General features: G+C 29.8%; 1 protein-coding gene across 1 annotated transcript; it reads right to left on the reverse strand.

Moving 5' to 3' along the window:
* Positions 1-60: 60 nt before the first annotated feature.
* On the reverse strand, positions 61-12,762 carry LOC106689244 (venom serine protease). The gene is made up of 7 exons (XM_067052380.1): positions 12,685-12,762; positions 11,684-11,797; positions 4,798-5,005; positions 3,843-4,034; positions 3,628-3,776; positions 1,731-1,893; positions 61-173 (listed from the first exon to the last, which is right to left on the reverse strand). Exons 2-7 carry the CDS (start codon positions 11,795-11,797, stop codon positions 151-153), a joined length of 849 nt encoding a protein of 282 aa, XP_066908481.1. The 5' UTR covers positions 12,685-12,762; the 3' UTR covers positions 61-150.
* Between the last annotated feature and the right edge of the window lie 4,431 nt (positions 12,763-17,193).

The following is a 17,193-nucleotide window of genomic DNA, read 5'->3' on the forward strand; positions in this document are numbered from 1 at the left end:
GTTCCCCCATTCAACCATACTCTTCTCATCCTATAATATCAACAGTCAATAACAAACACATAACAAATAATAAAACATTATTTATTTTCCATAAATTAATTTTCAAGTTTTTTATTGTCTCTGTTTTATTTTTATCAACTTTACATGCTGCTAAACTTTTCTGCAAACTTCTCCTGAAAAAAAAATTTATAAAAGAAAATAGTTATTTATTGGAGAAATAAATATATATTTAAAAAACAGATAGGCCAGTAGCAGATCTTTACAAAAATGTGTGAGCCGCAGAACTCTATCTGTAAGGTCTTGAGGTAGAACTTATTGTTTCATTAATGCTTCAAAATGGAAAAAAAAAAACTGAGAAGGGAGGGGAGATAAAAGTTGAGGCAATCAAAAGGCACTTCTTCAACACAATTTAATTCAAATACAAATTTTCAACCCTCCAAATAAATTTATATGGGCTGATACAACTCTTCAGTTGCATTTAAAAATGTTTTAAAAAAATTAAAAAACAACTTTTAATCATTTATCTCAACTTTCTTTATTTCTCTCAATCATTTCAGCCTCTATGCTATTACCATGAATACCTTAAAACTTACATCCTCCTTTTTTTTAAATAAATCCTTCCATCATCAGGTTAAGAATATTTTATCAATAATTTATTGTGTTTAATTCTTGATTTGTCCCATAACAATTCTTGAACCAGGGAGCACATAATATAGGATTGATGTACTGCACATTGCTTGAACGTTACCTAATTGAGTATTTGAAGCTTTTACCTGACCAAATACTATTAACACCTGAAACGGTATCCCACTGGGAGAAATGACTCTTGACTCCCAATTCCTACTGAGGCCCAAATATTGTTTTGACCATCAAAAACAATTCCGAAATTGTTTTTTGCACTTGTAGGAACAAATGTCCAACAGTTCATTGGTACTGCAATCGTTGTAACACAAAAACTATTTTATGACTCTTAAACCATTCGTTAAAAAAAAAAAAATCTATAATTTACCTTATTTTTGTTTGATGCATTATATCAATTGTACTAACCATTTCCTTTTTTTAATTAACTTTATATTAAATTTTTTAATGCATTTTGCAATATCCATCTCATACTTAATTTTTTCCCTTTTAATGGTTCAGTAGGACCCCTATATGAAAAATAGCAACATTTATGAATTTTAAGATTTTTTTTATAGTTTTGGAGTCCAACTCGTGTTTCATTTTATTTATTGCAATTGGATGAAGGATTAGTTTTATTAGAGACATTAGGGATAAGTCGTATCATTGTTACTCACTATTTTTCAGCAAACTAAGGTTTAAATAATTTTCTTGATCGATTTCAATTTTATCTTTAGTTTTTTTTTTTTTTTTACATTATATTTGTTCTGTAAATCAAAGTCTCTCTTTTCTCTTTATTCTATGTTTTATTTGTGTGACATTGAGTTGTTTAAGCCACAATTATTCTGTCAGAATATTTACTCTTCATGAAGAAGAGAAATCTTTGTTACATTAGGCAGAGCACACATCAAAGTAGATTGTGCGAACATTTTGTTGCATGGTACCTTCTAACAAACAACAAGACATTTAATTATTCTAATGATATTTTTAACTAAAGAGAATAGAGACAGACCTTTTGGGCATTAGGGAATCCTGTTCTTTTAAAGATACAGAATTTAACATTTGTAACTAAGAGTTTGATAGAGCCTGCTTGGTTAATAAAGCTAACTTACCACTTGACTGTGCATTTATAAATTTCAGGTATGGATTAAATGGAACAAATGTATGTATTATCGGGATTGAGCTTTCTTCTTCTGGTCCCATTGAGACTATTCCAACCAGTGTGTATCCCATTATTTCTGGATCCCACCACAGAGCTGGTCCACCTGAATCTCCCTGCAGTATTGTCACATGAAATTGAATATTCAATATAATAATTTCTTAAGTTATATCTTTACATAATTTCCTTTTACTGATTTTTTTCAATAAATACAATTGTTGATAACAATTAAGTCTATATATAGGAGGGCATAACCTGCAAAACTCACTATATCATGGCCACTGAATTTTAAGAAAACACAGGAAAGTTTCATATATTCCTTTAACTTAATCTTTTTAGTATATAAGAAGATGGTCAGGGTTGCGGTCAAAAGAGAAACAAAAATAGTTTACAACTATTTATTTTCCGACGTTTTTTATCTTTTTAGGTTCAAAAAAGTTAAATTGATTGAAGTTTGAATCCTCAAGTGCATAAAATGAAATTTTTTTTTCCAAAGCATTTATTAAATGCTGAAAATGTAAACATTTAAATTGGATAATAGGAGTTTTACTATGCATATAGAATGGATATTAATTTTGCAGTGTAAGTAATAATATAACAAGTTTTTTTTAGTTGTTTAATATAAAACTTTTGATATAGTGATTTTATCCAAGGTAAAGAGATACTGTCTCACTGGACTAGGACAATTCTTAGAGTAAGTAGATGATATTTTAGGATGCTATTTTTCAACTAAAGAGGTTTTAAAAAATGTTCACATTTAATAAAAACACACAAAGTAGACGATGTTAGCTAGAAACGATTAGGGTTGTGTATAGCCAGTTTTGCTAAGCACCTCAGTTTCCCTCTTGATTTTTCAGGGAATAAAGTATTGCACAGTACTCTTAATGGAGTCTTTGAAGATTCAAAATCCACTGTCAACTTGATTTTTATGAAAACTGGATATCTCAAGTTTTGCAGTTCATACCCTCATATATTTATGCATTTATTTTAAAATTTGCATAATTATGTATTTCTATATACTTACTCAGGACAACGTAATCCCAAAACACCCTTTATAATCAAAATCATTTCCAGAATAATATTTGTTCGAGTGGTTTTGATTAATAGAGCTCCAAGATCTGTAATTTGATGGTGAAATACGCGTACTTGTTTATTTTAAATTGTAATATTTGAGAATAGAGTTAGTTTCTTTTTATAATAGAAAGAAACTAACATTTTTTTTATTTAATTCAAATAATTATTAAATTCCTTTTTAAGTTTTGAAATTGTCCCATTGAATTTTTGTCTTGTTTGCGAATTTTCTTCAGAAATTAGTCCGCTTTTTTTTGTATCTTTACCCACAATTTCAGACCAATTAGAAATATGTAAAAGATCTATATTGATAATAGAAAACATAAAAATAAAGTTGTAAACTTCATATGTCCTCCAGTTATCTGTTATTATTGTATAATAGCTGTATGGTCAATCACAATCATTAAAAAATCTACTTTCTTGTGGGATGGCAATGTGATTGGGTGGAGGTTTTTAATAGTGAAACATAGTTAATCATTAGGTTAAGGCATATGATAGATAAAAATAGTTGATCACTATTTTCATTCATAAATGGTTTTGACTAAACTATTTCTGCTTTTGTCAGTGTTGATAAAAAGTCTGCTATTATATTGTTATTTAGAATATCTATTGTTCTCTTTAAAAAAGTTAAACCGACTGAAAACTTGTACATTTTTCATGCTGCTTTGTTTTTCCTGTAAAAATTTAAATTTAGTAAAGAGACAGTGAGTGAACTTCTGACTTTTTAGATTGACACATTCTCAAACACACAAACAATATGTATAATTCTGCTACATTACTTTGATTGGGCCTTTTCCAGTATCATATGTACAGAACTGTTTTTCTTCATTCAAGTGTGGATATTCTGCTGAGCAATCTTTTATATTTACCACGTGTGAATCCACTTTCTGCAGTCTTCCTGATAGTTTATGTGCAGCTTTTGACCATCCTAATGACATTTCAGTTCAATTAATATATCCTCCAAGTTTATACACCTTTATTTTATTACACTTACCTAAGATTCGAACAACATTTGGCAGTTCATTTTGTTTTATTCCAAAACTTGGTATACAAACAGGACCAATGTTTCTAGTGCTGAAGTCAAGTGGAACACTAAGAGTAAGAATAGCAATATCATTAAGATTTGTACTTTTATCAAATCCTACTGCTGTTTCTATGTCTGAGACAGCAATAAAATCTGACGGACCTGAAAAATGAATTAATATTGTAGTAGATTCATAAGTCCAACTGGAGGATTTGAGTTAAAGGTTTAAATGTTCTTTGTAATGATTATTAAGATCTTTTTTTTTTTTTTGTCTTACCATCATATACCATTACTATAGAAAAAGGTAGAATTAACATCTTATACCATGCAATTTTTATATTACAGATACCTCAATTATTGTTTCATTATTTGATTGAATCCTCCATGTATTGATTTATTTTACTGAAGTAGCTTTTTTTTCTGAATGGGCAATGTTGGATGTAAATGGTGTGCTCTCTCTCTCTCTCTATAATATATATATACTGTTCATGATGACAGTTAATACTTTTTAATGTAAAATATCATTAAAATCTCTCACTCTAATACATATACTATATTCCATTATATATATATATAGGGAGAGAGAGAGAGAAATTTTTTCAAGATATTTCACGTCTCGTGGCAAACAAAATCAAAAGGTATAAACTGCCATCATGAACAGAACAGACAATAGAAATAAAACAATTAAAAATGATTATTGTAAAAGTTAATTAATGTTAATAGTGTGGATAAAATATTATTTTTATGATAGAAGAAAATGTATATGTTTTACATGTAAAAAGTAATAATTTATTTCACAAGTCTAAATTAAAAATTATTTATGATTAAAAATAATTATTTTGAAATATAGGATTATTAGGACGTTTTAAATAGTATATTAATAAGTAACATTTATTTAATTATTGGTTATGCATACTATACGGACCTGCTTTGGATAAGTCGGTGACTCCAACTAGCACAAAATACGAGGAGATGTCATCTACACAGTGTGCTGCAGTAATGACGTTTGAAGAAGTGATGATAGTGGCCCCACAGATCGGTTCCTTCTTCCAACTCAATTTTTTGTAAACCGTAGCAAGAAAAGGATATTCATGGTCACTAACGTCATCTCCTCCAATAACATTGGTTGATTGCTGAAACCATGGTGCTAGGAGTTATAAAGTTTGCTGCTAACTCTGATCCAGTAGGACTAATATCATCCAGGATGAACTTTGTAAAATTATTATTCATATTTGAATATTATATTATAATAATACCACAGAGTATTTTTTTCCGTTTTAAAATATATATATATTATAAAATACCATATAATCCAATTGTTTAAAAAAATATATTTACATATATTCTATAATTATTTATAGAAATAATTCCTGAATAAACTAAATTGCTGTTTTAAAAAAGTTTATTTGCTTTTATAAATAAATGTAATATATTCTTTTCTCTTTAGTTATTATTACAAGCCATATGGTATGTTAATTTTCGGGACCTCCTTATCATATTAATTATAAGGTTTGCTCCTTTTCCTCTCTTAAAGAAAAATAGATACATCCAAGTACAAGAGAAAAGCTGAGTTCCTCTAATCTTTTCTTCCTGGCTTCTTATCTTATGTTAAAATTCTTAGCAGGGACAAAGTTTATATTCCTTATTACTAATTCAAGAAATTCTAAAATACAAATTTTTATTTCAAAAGAAAAATTAAAATTTTTTTGGGTAATAGTTTACCTCAGTTCCCCCCAAAATGGCGGAAGCCCATTTTTTCGTGACGAGAGTGTACTGTCGGTCCCGAAGGGAGCCGTCTATGGACGACTTGATGGACGGGTAATTCACGAAATTAACCACCTTTCAAGAGGGAAAATTTCTGTCCCTGCACATTTACTCCTTTCTCCCTCTGTCAAAGCTCATAATACACCAAAATTTTCGGCAGCAGTTGCTATTACTTCTTCTGACATATAAATATTTTATAATATATACGTTTACTTACTTCTGGTAATAGTTAAATATTAACTATTTCCTTCTTCTAACTTATAAATATTGATTATACGTTAGAAGAACTAAATTAGAATACTTAGACTATAATAAAGGCCTCTTGAGATGTAAATTAATAACATTAACAAAATCGTGAGATACTTGTTTTATCTTTTTATTTATGCCCGCACCTGTCAAATACAAAATTGACAATCAGCGGACTGCCTGACTTATATTAATTCTAAAAATCTTTTATTTTATTTTTTGTAAATGGGACTCATTTGCGGCACCCCAGGACGCCGAACCGCTTATCTACAGTACAATCTATGAGATGTGCCAAATATAAAATAATTTCTTTTTGTCAAATTTGCCCCTATTTAAGCAAAGAAACGTATGCAATACTTGGTTACGTATTAACGCCACCGCAGCAAAAGTTCTGCTAATGCGCCAATCTACATCTATCGTTTTAGCTACAAATTATAGAATACAAAACTGTAAAATCAAAACATTTTATTTATGTAAAGTAGTCGATCTGATTTCGGTGGAAAATGGATCGATATGGAATTTAATATTCAAAACAGTCTATTTTCTTTCACCTGATACTGTCACCATATGAACTCAGCTAAATAAGATTTCAAATGATGTCTGGCTGTCCTCCTGTCTGTTGCTCCTCCGTTTAGCACTACCCCACATTCTCTCAACTGTATCAGGATCAATAAAATTGTACTTATGATTCACCTTAGCATCCTAGGAATCCTTCTTTTATTATTGTATTTGTTTGGTAACCTTTCCAACTGTCAGAATAAATTGTGCTACCATCTGCAATGTTTTCAATAATTTTATCAAGAAGGGTAGAGCCAGTTCTATTAGGTACAGTGACAACAAACGAATCTGTTGTTTCCCTACATATACCACTAAACACCCACTGTTCGGGTAATACTCGACCACAATTATTTTTATCTTCAGTGAATAAACTTTCATCAATTTCCACAAAGCAATTTGGTCCACCTAATCTTCTTGTTTAAGTTATTTTCCATATCCAAGATACATAATTCACGCATGTAATTATTCCAGTCTATAACAGTTTTATCCGATAAATCAATCTGCTTTTCACAATATTTAACCGATGTCAGCACCTTGCACCAGCAGTATATGAATCTTAGAGTTGAACAAAATTGAATGCTGCTCAACTCAAACCAGGTGTCTTTTCTAAGTCCCACTTGCTGATCACACTGTCTTAAATTACATTTCAAAAAGTTTCGTTTACCAAAATATAGTTTCATGTCATGAGAATTGCTACATGTACGTTGTTTAGGTAAAATATTTCGCTCCTGAAGAAATAAAATTGCATCTTGTTCTGTTTTTGGGAAATCTCAAATACGCATTTTCGTAGAACTGAAAAAAGGGGTCAAAAATCAGTAAACAACAAGGAAACCAAAGATAACTTCGTGCGAGTACGGAGAGGATTGCTGTGTGCTAACTGCGGTGGTAAGAACCAAGCGATATTAACTTTTGCCAGAATGCGCCTCAATTGATATACGATAAAATTTAATGTAATTAAGAAATTATCATAAACAGATATTGTCATTTATTTGTTTTTCCTAGAGGCGCGTTTTAATTTCATTCCTTCATAGGCATCATTCTTACTGTATTAAAAAATAATGTTTTAAAAGATTATTTGTCGATTATTTATTTTGAGTTTCAAATGTACTTAGACATTGACACTTATGCATAATACATGATCATGTCGAATCATGCATAAGTGTTTAGCATGGGGAGTCATCACTTGAGTCAGAGATTGCTGCTTGGTATTGACCAGAGATAGGAGTTTTATGTTATAAAAAATTCAAAATATGTAATTATAAAAGGAATAATTAATAAAAAAAAATTCAAAAATAAGAAAATTCAACTTTAAAAAATACTGACAATAATCAAAATACTGTTTAAAACTTTTTCTTGTTAAACTTCTTTTCTTTTTTTTAATTTTTAAAAAGAAGTAAAATTAATTTGATTGTAATGATTATTTTAATTCGCTCTTATCTTTCTCATCAATAAATTTGTAAGTGAGATCCATCTTTCAGTTTTAAAAAACCAAGCAACGACTGTAATAAAATCGATTTGTATAGACCGTTCCTCATCCACAGACTTTATAGGTTGGTATTTAACATACGTTAAAGTGATTTCCAACTGATTGGCCGCGTTAGGGCCCAACAGAACATATTTTGAGAGGAATTATTATTTTGTTACTGTTTTACGGTTCACCTTTCTTCATGTTTTAGTTTTAGGTTAAAGATTTGAATAGGTAAATGTATCTCAGAATGCACATTTAAGAAACTTAATTTTCAAATATTTTCTAGTGGGGCGGGGGGACTTTCTTAAGGGTAATATTACCTTTTAACAAAGCCTGGCTGCACCGATCGATAAATAGAATTGTTACTTGATCATGCAGCTGATACCATAGATTTTTTCGTTTGGTAGAATTTCCGCCTGTGATTTGTTGCTTTAGTATCTGTAGTTTATCTGTTAAATATTTATTATTTTCTTACAAGTTTGAACGCTTCATCCGTAGGCTCTTATATATATGAAACTGCTGTTTTTTCTAATTGACTATTTTAGGCATCTCGAACAATAAGATATAAAATTGAAAATACAGTAGTGGGGGAGAAACATAAATTTTATTGTAAGTTACCATTGAAGTTAAGGCATTCGGATTTAGATTGATACAGTTAACTTTCATTAAATTAAATGTTTATTTCAGGTTTTCCGGAAAATATAATTGAGAACTATCTGTGTTGATTTTTTTTTTCTAATTTATAAATAATTTCGTTTGGACAAAAAAAAAATAGAAAAAAGTACCCTATGAAAAGGGAACTATGTACTTATGAGAAAGATAAACGGTGAAATATTTAAAAATATTTACAATAAAATGGAAAATAAGGACTAAAATATTAAAATATTTTTAAAAATATAAAATTGTTAAAATTATCTGGAAATGTACCTAGGAGGTTTATATATTTATAGAAGTTGTAAACAAAATATGTGAAAACAAAAAAATCATCCCTCGTTATGGAAATTGATAATTTCGAAGTATTCTAAGCACCTTTTTATAAATTCAATGATTCCTAATATTATTTTTAAAGTTACAATAAGATTTAAGTTCCAACTACAATTCCTGTATTTTATATTTACAATTTTGATAATATCACAGTTGCTCGCATGTTTTCTTTCGAGATTACTAAAATAAGGTCTAATGAATAAACATATACGGCTAATTATGTCTGAAAGATCTCGGATGAGCCGTTTGAATGTGATTCTGAAGTATTATATTGTTTGTGTTATGAAAAAAAAAAAATCAACAGATCGTTCTTTAATTTTACAACGTATGAAAAAAAAATCTTCGAGGCCTGCTGCAATACAAGTTAAAATAATTTTATGTTTCGATTTATATAAGGCTTTGGTAAAAAAAGATTTTATCATCTATAAAATAAATAATCCGGCTTTTGAAGGATTTTTGGAAAAATGAATGAGACCAAAGATGCCAGATAATCACTAGTCAAATTTTCTTCAGGAAAAATCACATGATAATACAAATCCTGGGCCAATATCAAAATTATTATTTTCATGTATGCTAGAGAATTTGCTAAACAGATGGTGGAATGTTTCCTGTCCTTTTATTCCTATATTACTAATCGCCTCAAGAGTGATATCTATTCCTGCTGCATTACCCAGAAGGCCATTTACTCTTCTCCTGTGAAATCTTCTTCCTCGATAAGAGTTTTCCTTGCTTTGCGTATTTTGTTCTACCATCGTAATTTGCCTCGTACCGTTATTGACTACTTTCTTAAAATATTGCTCCCATCTACTCATTATTTCCTTTCTATTTATGAGAAAAATACCTTCCTTGTCTTTGATGTGTTTTGTGATGGGTTCTGCCTCCTTGTGCATGTTTCGGCATTTATAGAAAAGTTTCCAATTTCCTTGTGAGTCATATTCCAGTTTCTTTCTGAAGTCTCACCTTGCTTTCTTTTTTGTATGAATTTTTCCTTTGCCATTTTCCTCTTTGCTTTGTACCTAATGTAGTCCTCATTGATTTGGTTTCGAGAGCTCCTTCTTCTGTTTTATTTCCATCTTTACGTCCTCGATCCACTAGGCTGTTCTTTATAGTCTCTGGCCTTCTTTGCTGCTTCCAGTAATATCTTTTTTAGGTTTAAGGATTTACGTCTACAGCAGCTTTACACACTATCGCCAATTCTTCAGATTTGAGCTTGTAGCTAGTGGGGCTTTATCTTTTTCTCTATCCAACCATATACATTTTCAGTAGAAAATGGCCTGTCCCAAGTTCTCTTCCTCTTTTGACAGTAACTTCCCTTGTTCTCTTTATTTGTTCTTTTGAGGTCATAAAATATTTTATATATATTTTGTGGGCTGTATATATATTTTCTGCATAAGACCCTTTGCTATGCCCAGACGAGGCATAGCATGTTTTTCTCTCGGTCCCTTCGGGGCTCCACTAACAAAGTAAGGCTACAGATATGGGATCACCAATTTCAATGAAATGTTTTTTTGGGATATTAGGTCGAAAAATATTCTACTAGCTAACTTTTTACACTTTACTAGCTAATGCGCCCCCCCCAAAAAAAAAAAATATATATATTACATAATTTTAGAAACTGTTATTATTCTGTGTAGAATAATAAAACAATATTTTTGATCTTAATAAATGGGTTAAAGTGTATAAAAACATTTAAAAATCAAAAATAGCTTTCAGTAAAGTAGACCAACAAATTATTTTATGAAAAATCAGATTCGTTTTTATCGTCTTTTCAAACCTTTAAATTCAAATTTTCATATAAATGAAAAATCAGTAATTTTTGAACTGAATTTTTAAAGGATGTGTTTTTCTACCACCGATGTCCTGTGTTCACGAAGTAAATTCCTAACTCCTCATAATGTTATCTAAATCCAACGTAACAACTATTGGAAAGATGAATTTTCGCTCTTCGGCTTTATGTGGGAGCAAAAGTATTTTCAAACGAAGAAAAATTTCTTAAACGTTTTATATCTCCGGTTCTCATTTGTTTACAAAGGCGTGCTGTGTACCATTACTATCAGGTCATCGTTTACCGTTTCAGTCCTAAACTTCTGGTTTCGTGTAGATTGGTGTAGTTATTGAATTTTTTTCAAAAACGATCGAAGACCGCTATAAGACGAAAATTTTTAATTAAAAGAATGATTTAGTTTCGTACAATTTTATGTAATTTTAGTTTTTTGAAGAGCAAACGACGAATATTATCTATATTTTTCTATAAATAAAAATATATTATCCCACTTTTCAAGGTGAGCCGGTCTAAATTATTTTACTTGTGTCTTTCTCTTATTATTTTATAATTTACCGATCGATTTGTTTGTGGATGTTGAATAACATAAAAATATTTTCAAATGCATTATAGAGTTTACATGTATACAAAATATCTTCCTGCAAATCAGGCTAAATAAATTGTATTTTATTAAAAAGTAATTCAGATTCCTTTGTAGAGTCCTCATAAACAGACAATTATTGCGAGTAGCTTGGTCAATGTACGACATGTCACAATATCACAATAGGAGATTCAAAAAACAAAAAGAAAGGCAATCCTTTTTGTTGATAATATTTTCGAATGATATGAAATCGTAAGCAAAGTTGAAATTTCATAATCAACATTTAAAAAAAAAATTATAAAAGTTTAAAATTTTCTTACAACAATAAACTTAAGGTAGTTAAAACAAGAAGTTAATATACAATTAGAGCTTTAATATTATCTTTTTCCAACTCCAATCCAGTAATTTTATTGAAAAACAAATCCTACCTTCGGAAAATTGTTAACCCATCCACATGGGCATGTGGTTGCCTGGCCAACTATTGCTGTAAGACAGGTGGTAGCAGCAACTGCTATAAATGTGAAGGGTAGAAGTGACCACATCTAAAGTCAACCAAAAAAAAAATTCGTTGAGTATAACTGTGCATTAAAATATTTAAAAATTGATTTACTGTTTTTCTATCCTTTGGAGAAGGTTTATTAGTAAAAATATCTTTACTTGTTAGTAATAAATTAACGACTATTTATAATAAAAATAATGGCACTCAATATGTGTAGAACTTTATATATAATCTTTACACTTTCTTGAGACTGGTTATTATTGTTTTAATAAATAAATTTTATCTAATTTTAGTCTCAAAACAATTTTTATTTCTTTATAAGTCCAACGTATCGGCCAATTCGGTCATCCTCAAGGGCAATCTTAATACAATTTTAGAACCACATCATCTAAAAAAAAAAACCTTATGCAGGTTATTCTGCCCAGGTCTTTAATTTCAGTACAAAATTACTCTATTTTGTAAAGCGATTATACTTTGTCTATTGAATACAAATATTGTTGTGATAAATTATAATACAGGTTGACTGTGATTAAAATTTTTAATTTAATGTGAATAATTGACAAAATAGGGTAATTATGGGATAAAATTAATGACCTGGGCAGAATAGCCTGCATAAAGTTTTTTTTTTAATGATGTGGTTCTAAAATTGTATTAATATTATCCTTGAGGGTGTCCGAATTGGCCGAAACGTCGGTCTTATAAAGAAATAAAAATTGTTTTGGGAATAAATATGATAAAATTTATTTATTTAAACAATATGTGAAGAAGTTAGATATAAAGTTGAGTCAGAATATATATTGGGCAGAGTCAATCTTATGATATCAATATGATGTATATTAAAATTGTTTCTCTCGTAATAATTATACAAAGTGTACTATTCCGTCCTGTATTTTATTTATTTTTTTGTTTAACAATATAAAAGGCACTTACTTGATTGAATATAAAGCAGGATATGTGAAGAAATACATATTATGAAGGTCTTTTATACTGGGACTGGCAAATATTTGCTTATTTTTCATGAGACTAATTGTATTCCTTATTCTAGTCAACAGTGGGATCTAGTTTTAATTAGTGGTTGCTCAGAGCCAAGTTATTCCTCCTTCAAAGATTGATCAAAATAATAGTAAAGATGCTACAAGTATTTTTTCTATAATTTACCGTAAAAAAAAAAACAACTGTACATTATAATACATATAGTAAATCTGATCTAAGTTAAACTGGAGTGTTACAGGCGTGTAGAGAAACTACCCATTGGTAGCACTCTAATGACATTTTACATTAGCTGGTCTCGTGACATCTTCTTTTCAGGCGCCTCGAAGGATTGTCAGGAATGGAAGAGGATGAAAACTATAGAAACTAGGGAGTTTATAATGGAAGGAGTGAGATCGGTTACATAGGGAACATTAAGGTCTTTATGTATGATTTTATTTGTGACAAAGTAAGGAGCATTGATTTCGTAAATCTAAAGTGTTCTTTTATTATATTGTTTGGCTCCTTTGAAGAGAGAAGATCCGAGGAGTTGAAAATTATTATCAGAATTTGACTTCTTTGGAGGTAGTGATTACAACGTATAGTAAAAGAGCCGGGAAGAAAAAAAGGCATTTATCTCTACCCAATTTTTGATTACTTTAATGAAAACTATGTATAATTACTAGTCAAAATTGATGAGTCTGCCAAGTATAGGTAGGAGAAATAAAAAATGGCAGCTGTCTCAAAACCTTTAAAAAACACTAATTTTTCATTCGGAGCTCTATATCTTAAAAACTACCAACAAAACTAGAAAATCTAAGAGAACATTATTTAAAGAAGAGTAAATTTGCTGAAATATTAGCTCTAAAAGAGCTATTTACGTCCAATAGTTCTCGAGATATAGCATTTTAAAAAGCAAAATTTCTTAAAAATCTACTGAAAGATTAGTAAATAGTTAATTTATTTTGGGAATTCTACATCTCAGGAACTATGTGACATACAGATGTCTATTAGCACTCAAATTAAAGTTAGTTTAATGGACTATGAAAAAGTTTATGATCTTTACCTTCGTAGGAATAGTAGTTTTCATGATATTTGCTAAAATAAATTGGTTTATAGTTGTTCGGACAAGTTTGATTTATGAAAAACTTCATTTCAGAAACCATTGGACGTACAGATGTCTGCCAGCGCTCAAATTAAAGCTAATTAAATTTACTACAAAATAGTTAATTATGTTTATCTTTGTAGGAGTAGTAGTTTTTATTATATTTGACAAAATAAACTCACGAAATGTTAATTTCTAGTTGTTCGTATAAAATATTGGATTTTTGAAAAAATATATCTCTAGATCCGTAAGATGCTCATATGTCTGCAACACACTCAAAATAAAGGAAATTTAACTTACTATAAAGTAGTTTAAGACACTTATCTTCGTAGAGGTAGTTGTTTTTATGATATTTACATATGAATATGAATTGGCAAATGAAAATTTGTCCGAACAACTATAAATCAATTTATTTTAGCAAATTTCATGTAAATTATTACTCCTACGAAGATAAACATCATAAACTACTTTATAGCTCATTAAACTAGCTTTAATTTGAGTGCTAATAGACATCTGTGCGTCAAATGGTTTTTGAGATATGATTTTTTTTAAATAAGTTCACTAACTACTGATCTTTCAGTACTTCCCATACCACATTTTTGTGAAATGTTGCTTTTTAAAAAGCTATATCTCGAAAACTATTTAACGTAAATAACTTTATTAGGACTCATATTTTTAGAAAATTTACTCTTCTTTAAATGACGTTCTCTTTTGTTTTCTTGTGTTGTTTCTACTTTTTAAGATACAGAGTTGCGAATGAAAAATTGTTTTTTTTATCGCTTTGAAATAGCCACCATTTTTAATTCCCCTACCTATACTTGGCAGACTCATCAATTTTGACTAGTATTATACATAGTTTTCATTAAAGTAATAAAAAATTGGGGTGAGATAACTGCCTTTTTTCTCCTCTTGGGCTCTTGTACTCGTACTAGTGGGTCGGTCTATGCTACCTCTATTTTGGAAATGTATTCCAGGCTGTCTCCTAGCTGTCAGGGTCACTATTCGATCCTTTGAGGAAAAGTCATAGCTTAACCGTGGGCGAATACCTTTAGAACTACCTCACGGAATGAAGTTTTCATTCAGTGGTGATAGCATTCTTTTTAACATGTGTTATTAACATTTTGATGACTGGTGTTTATACCGGCCAATTTAGAAATGTTATTACACTCCTAATTCTTACAAAAATATTAGAATATCGATTTCGTTTACATCTATTAGTTCAAAATGTTATTAATACTCTTGTTTGAAATTGCAATTTCAGTAACATTTTACGGTTGACCTGTCTAAATAATCGGCATAGAAATGTTAATGAGAAAAATGCTAATAATGTTACCAATGACATTTCGACGTCAACGCAACAATTAGGAACAATATCACAGAGTTTATTCCACCACTTCTCTTGGGTGAAAGAATTCTCTGAACCCATACTTAAACAATAAACGTGCCGAAGGTGAAACAAGTGTCGTCAAAGAAGATATTTTTAGATCGGCTGCGTTCCATGACTTCCTGAAAGTTGAGGATATCTACCTACACTGCGGATTTTGAAAATGCGACTATCATGAAAGTAAAAGGAGTTACCTGCAGCGATGATGAGGTTTGAGTTAGAGATGAGTAGGCGAATCGGAATATAATCAGTAGGGGTATTCGTGATCTTTTGTTTAACATGTTGAATGGAAAAAATTATATTAAATGGAGAAATGCTTCCTTCTTTTAGCATGTTAAAACGATATAACACATAACATGGTTGATAGTCTGTTAAATGGAGAAGATCATGCAACAGACCAGCTGAGCTTGTCACCATTTTGTTTGTTGTGTTAGGTTACTTGCTCGTTGTTTGTGTTAGTATTGCTTAGGATGTTTTTAAAACTAATAAAGCGATGGATGAAAATAATCTAATGACAGTTGCCAATTAGCTCATCTTGATTCTCTTCCTCACAAGTCAGAAGATCAACAAGGCACTCAGTAGCCAAACTTTTACGCAACTTCCACTTTTCACTCAATTTATCCATGTTGTAATAAATTACATTAATTAAAACTTAAAAGTATACAATAACATGAAGTTTTGGAAGGGAAGGTTATGAAACAAGTAGCTCAGAAAATCCACTAGGAGCTCTTATGCATTTAACATGACTTAAACTGCTCACAATCCTACACTTATAACATATAACATGGTAGAACATTTTACATTTAACACATCATGAATACCCCTAGTGAGTCAATTGCCCTGGAAGAATTGTACTTTCAAGTGATTGACACGAAAGTATCAAAATTCGTTGGAGTGATTCGATTCTCTATCAAGGAGAGTTAATTTATATATTTAACTCTTATTGTAAGTTAATTTATGAAAAAAAAATTTATTTTGGTTATTTTATTGCAATATAAAGCAGAAGAATCTTAAACAGCTAGCTAAGAATTATGCGTGTATGGTCTTTAAGGAAAAGAACAAGTATTTTGTGAACAGAGTCAGAACAAAAAAAAAGTTTTTATTTTTTATCTTAGAAAATAAACGTTAACTTAATTCATTTAGAAATTTTAATTTTGGGGAATTTACGAAGAATCACAATGATGATTGAATAAAAATTATTTATTCATTTTTTTAAAAAGAAAGATATTTGCTTTGAAAAATATAAGATTCGGAAATAATTGTTCCCTTCTCAAAAAAAATATATTTACAAAAATGCAAAATAGGAATGAGGTAAAAAGAACTAAGGCAAGAATCGCTCCTAGGAATAAAAATGTTCAAGTTTGAGTTGCCAATACACACTCAGATACAAACGAATGCAACCTCACACACACACACACATATACGTACTTTTCATTTTTTTTTTAAAGAAAACTGGAACTCAAAATCGCAATAATTTCTCCTACTGTGTATTCCATACATAAAAAAAGTAATATAATATAGTATAATAATATATTGTGTTCAGTAGTTGAAATTCAAAGGGAAAAAATTAATAATAATATATTTTACAATCTACAGAATCATGTAAACTAAAGAGTCAAGTGTTTGAACGCGGTAATTTCAAAAGATACCAGTCGATTTGTAAAACAATCCTTCTGTATTAGATAGACCGTTTATTTAAGAAGACTTAATGCTAAATTATATCACTACCGTATAATGAAGAAATGCATAGCCTTAATCTTGCCATTCCAATTTCTATGAAGCTGAACTTTTAAAGGCGGTTCTTCTAAGGCTGTAGATGTGCAGTAAGTTTGAGTTTGAAAAACAACAATTCTTAGCGGTTTCGAATAATTTTTTTTTTTTTTAATTATTTATTTATTGTAATTTACAGCTGTACAAAAGAATACAATAAGTAAATATGTAGTATGTTTCATATACACTTGAAAATCTTGGGAAGGAACCA

The sequence above is a fragment of the Halyomorpha halys genome, unplaced genomic scaffold (assembly GCF_000696795.3).
Source record: "Halyomorpha halys isolate HHAL.00 unplaced genomic scaffold, Hhal_1.1 Scaffold1311.1, whole genome shotgun sequence".
In the NCBI taxonomy this organism is placed as follows: Eukaryota; Metazoa; Arthropoda; class Insecta; order Hemiptera; family Pentatomidae; genus Halyomorpha; species Halyomorpha halys.

What these genes read in the sequence shown, in the direction of transcription:
- LOC106689244 (XM_067052380.1), bottom strand. Translation starts at nt 11,797, where the DNA reads ATGTGGTCACTTCTACCCTTCACATTTATAGCAGTTGCTGCTACCACC. An exon ending in CACCGACTTATCCAAAGCAG is followed by an intron (nt 4,035 to 4,797) that starts GTCCGTATAGTA and finishes TTCATTTTTCAG; the next exon opens with GTCCGTCAGATTTTATTGCT. An exon ending in AAATGTTGTTCGAATCTTAG is followed by an intron (nt 3,777 to 3,842) that starts GTAAGTGTAATA and finishes AAATGTCATTAG; the next exon opens with GATGGTCAAAAGCTGCACAT.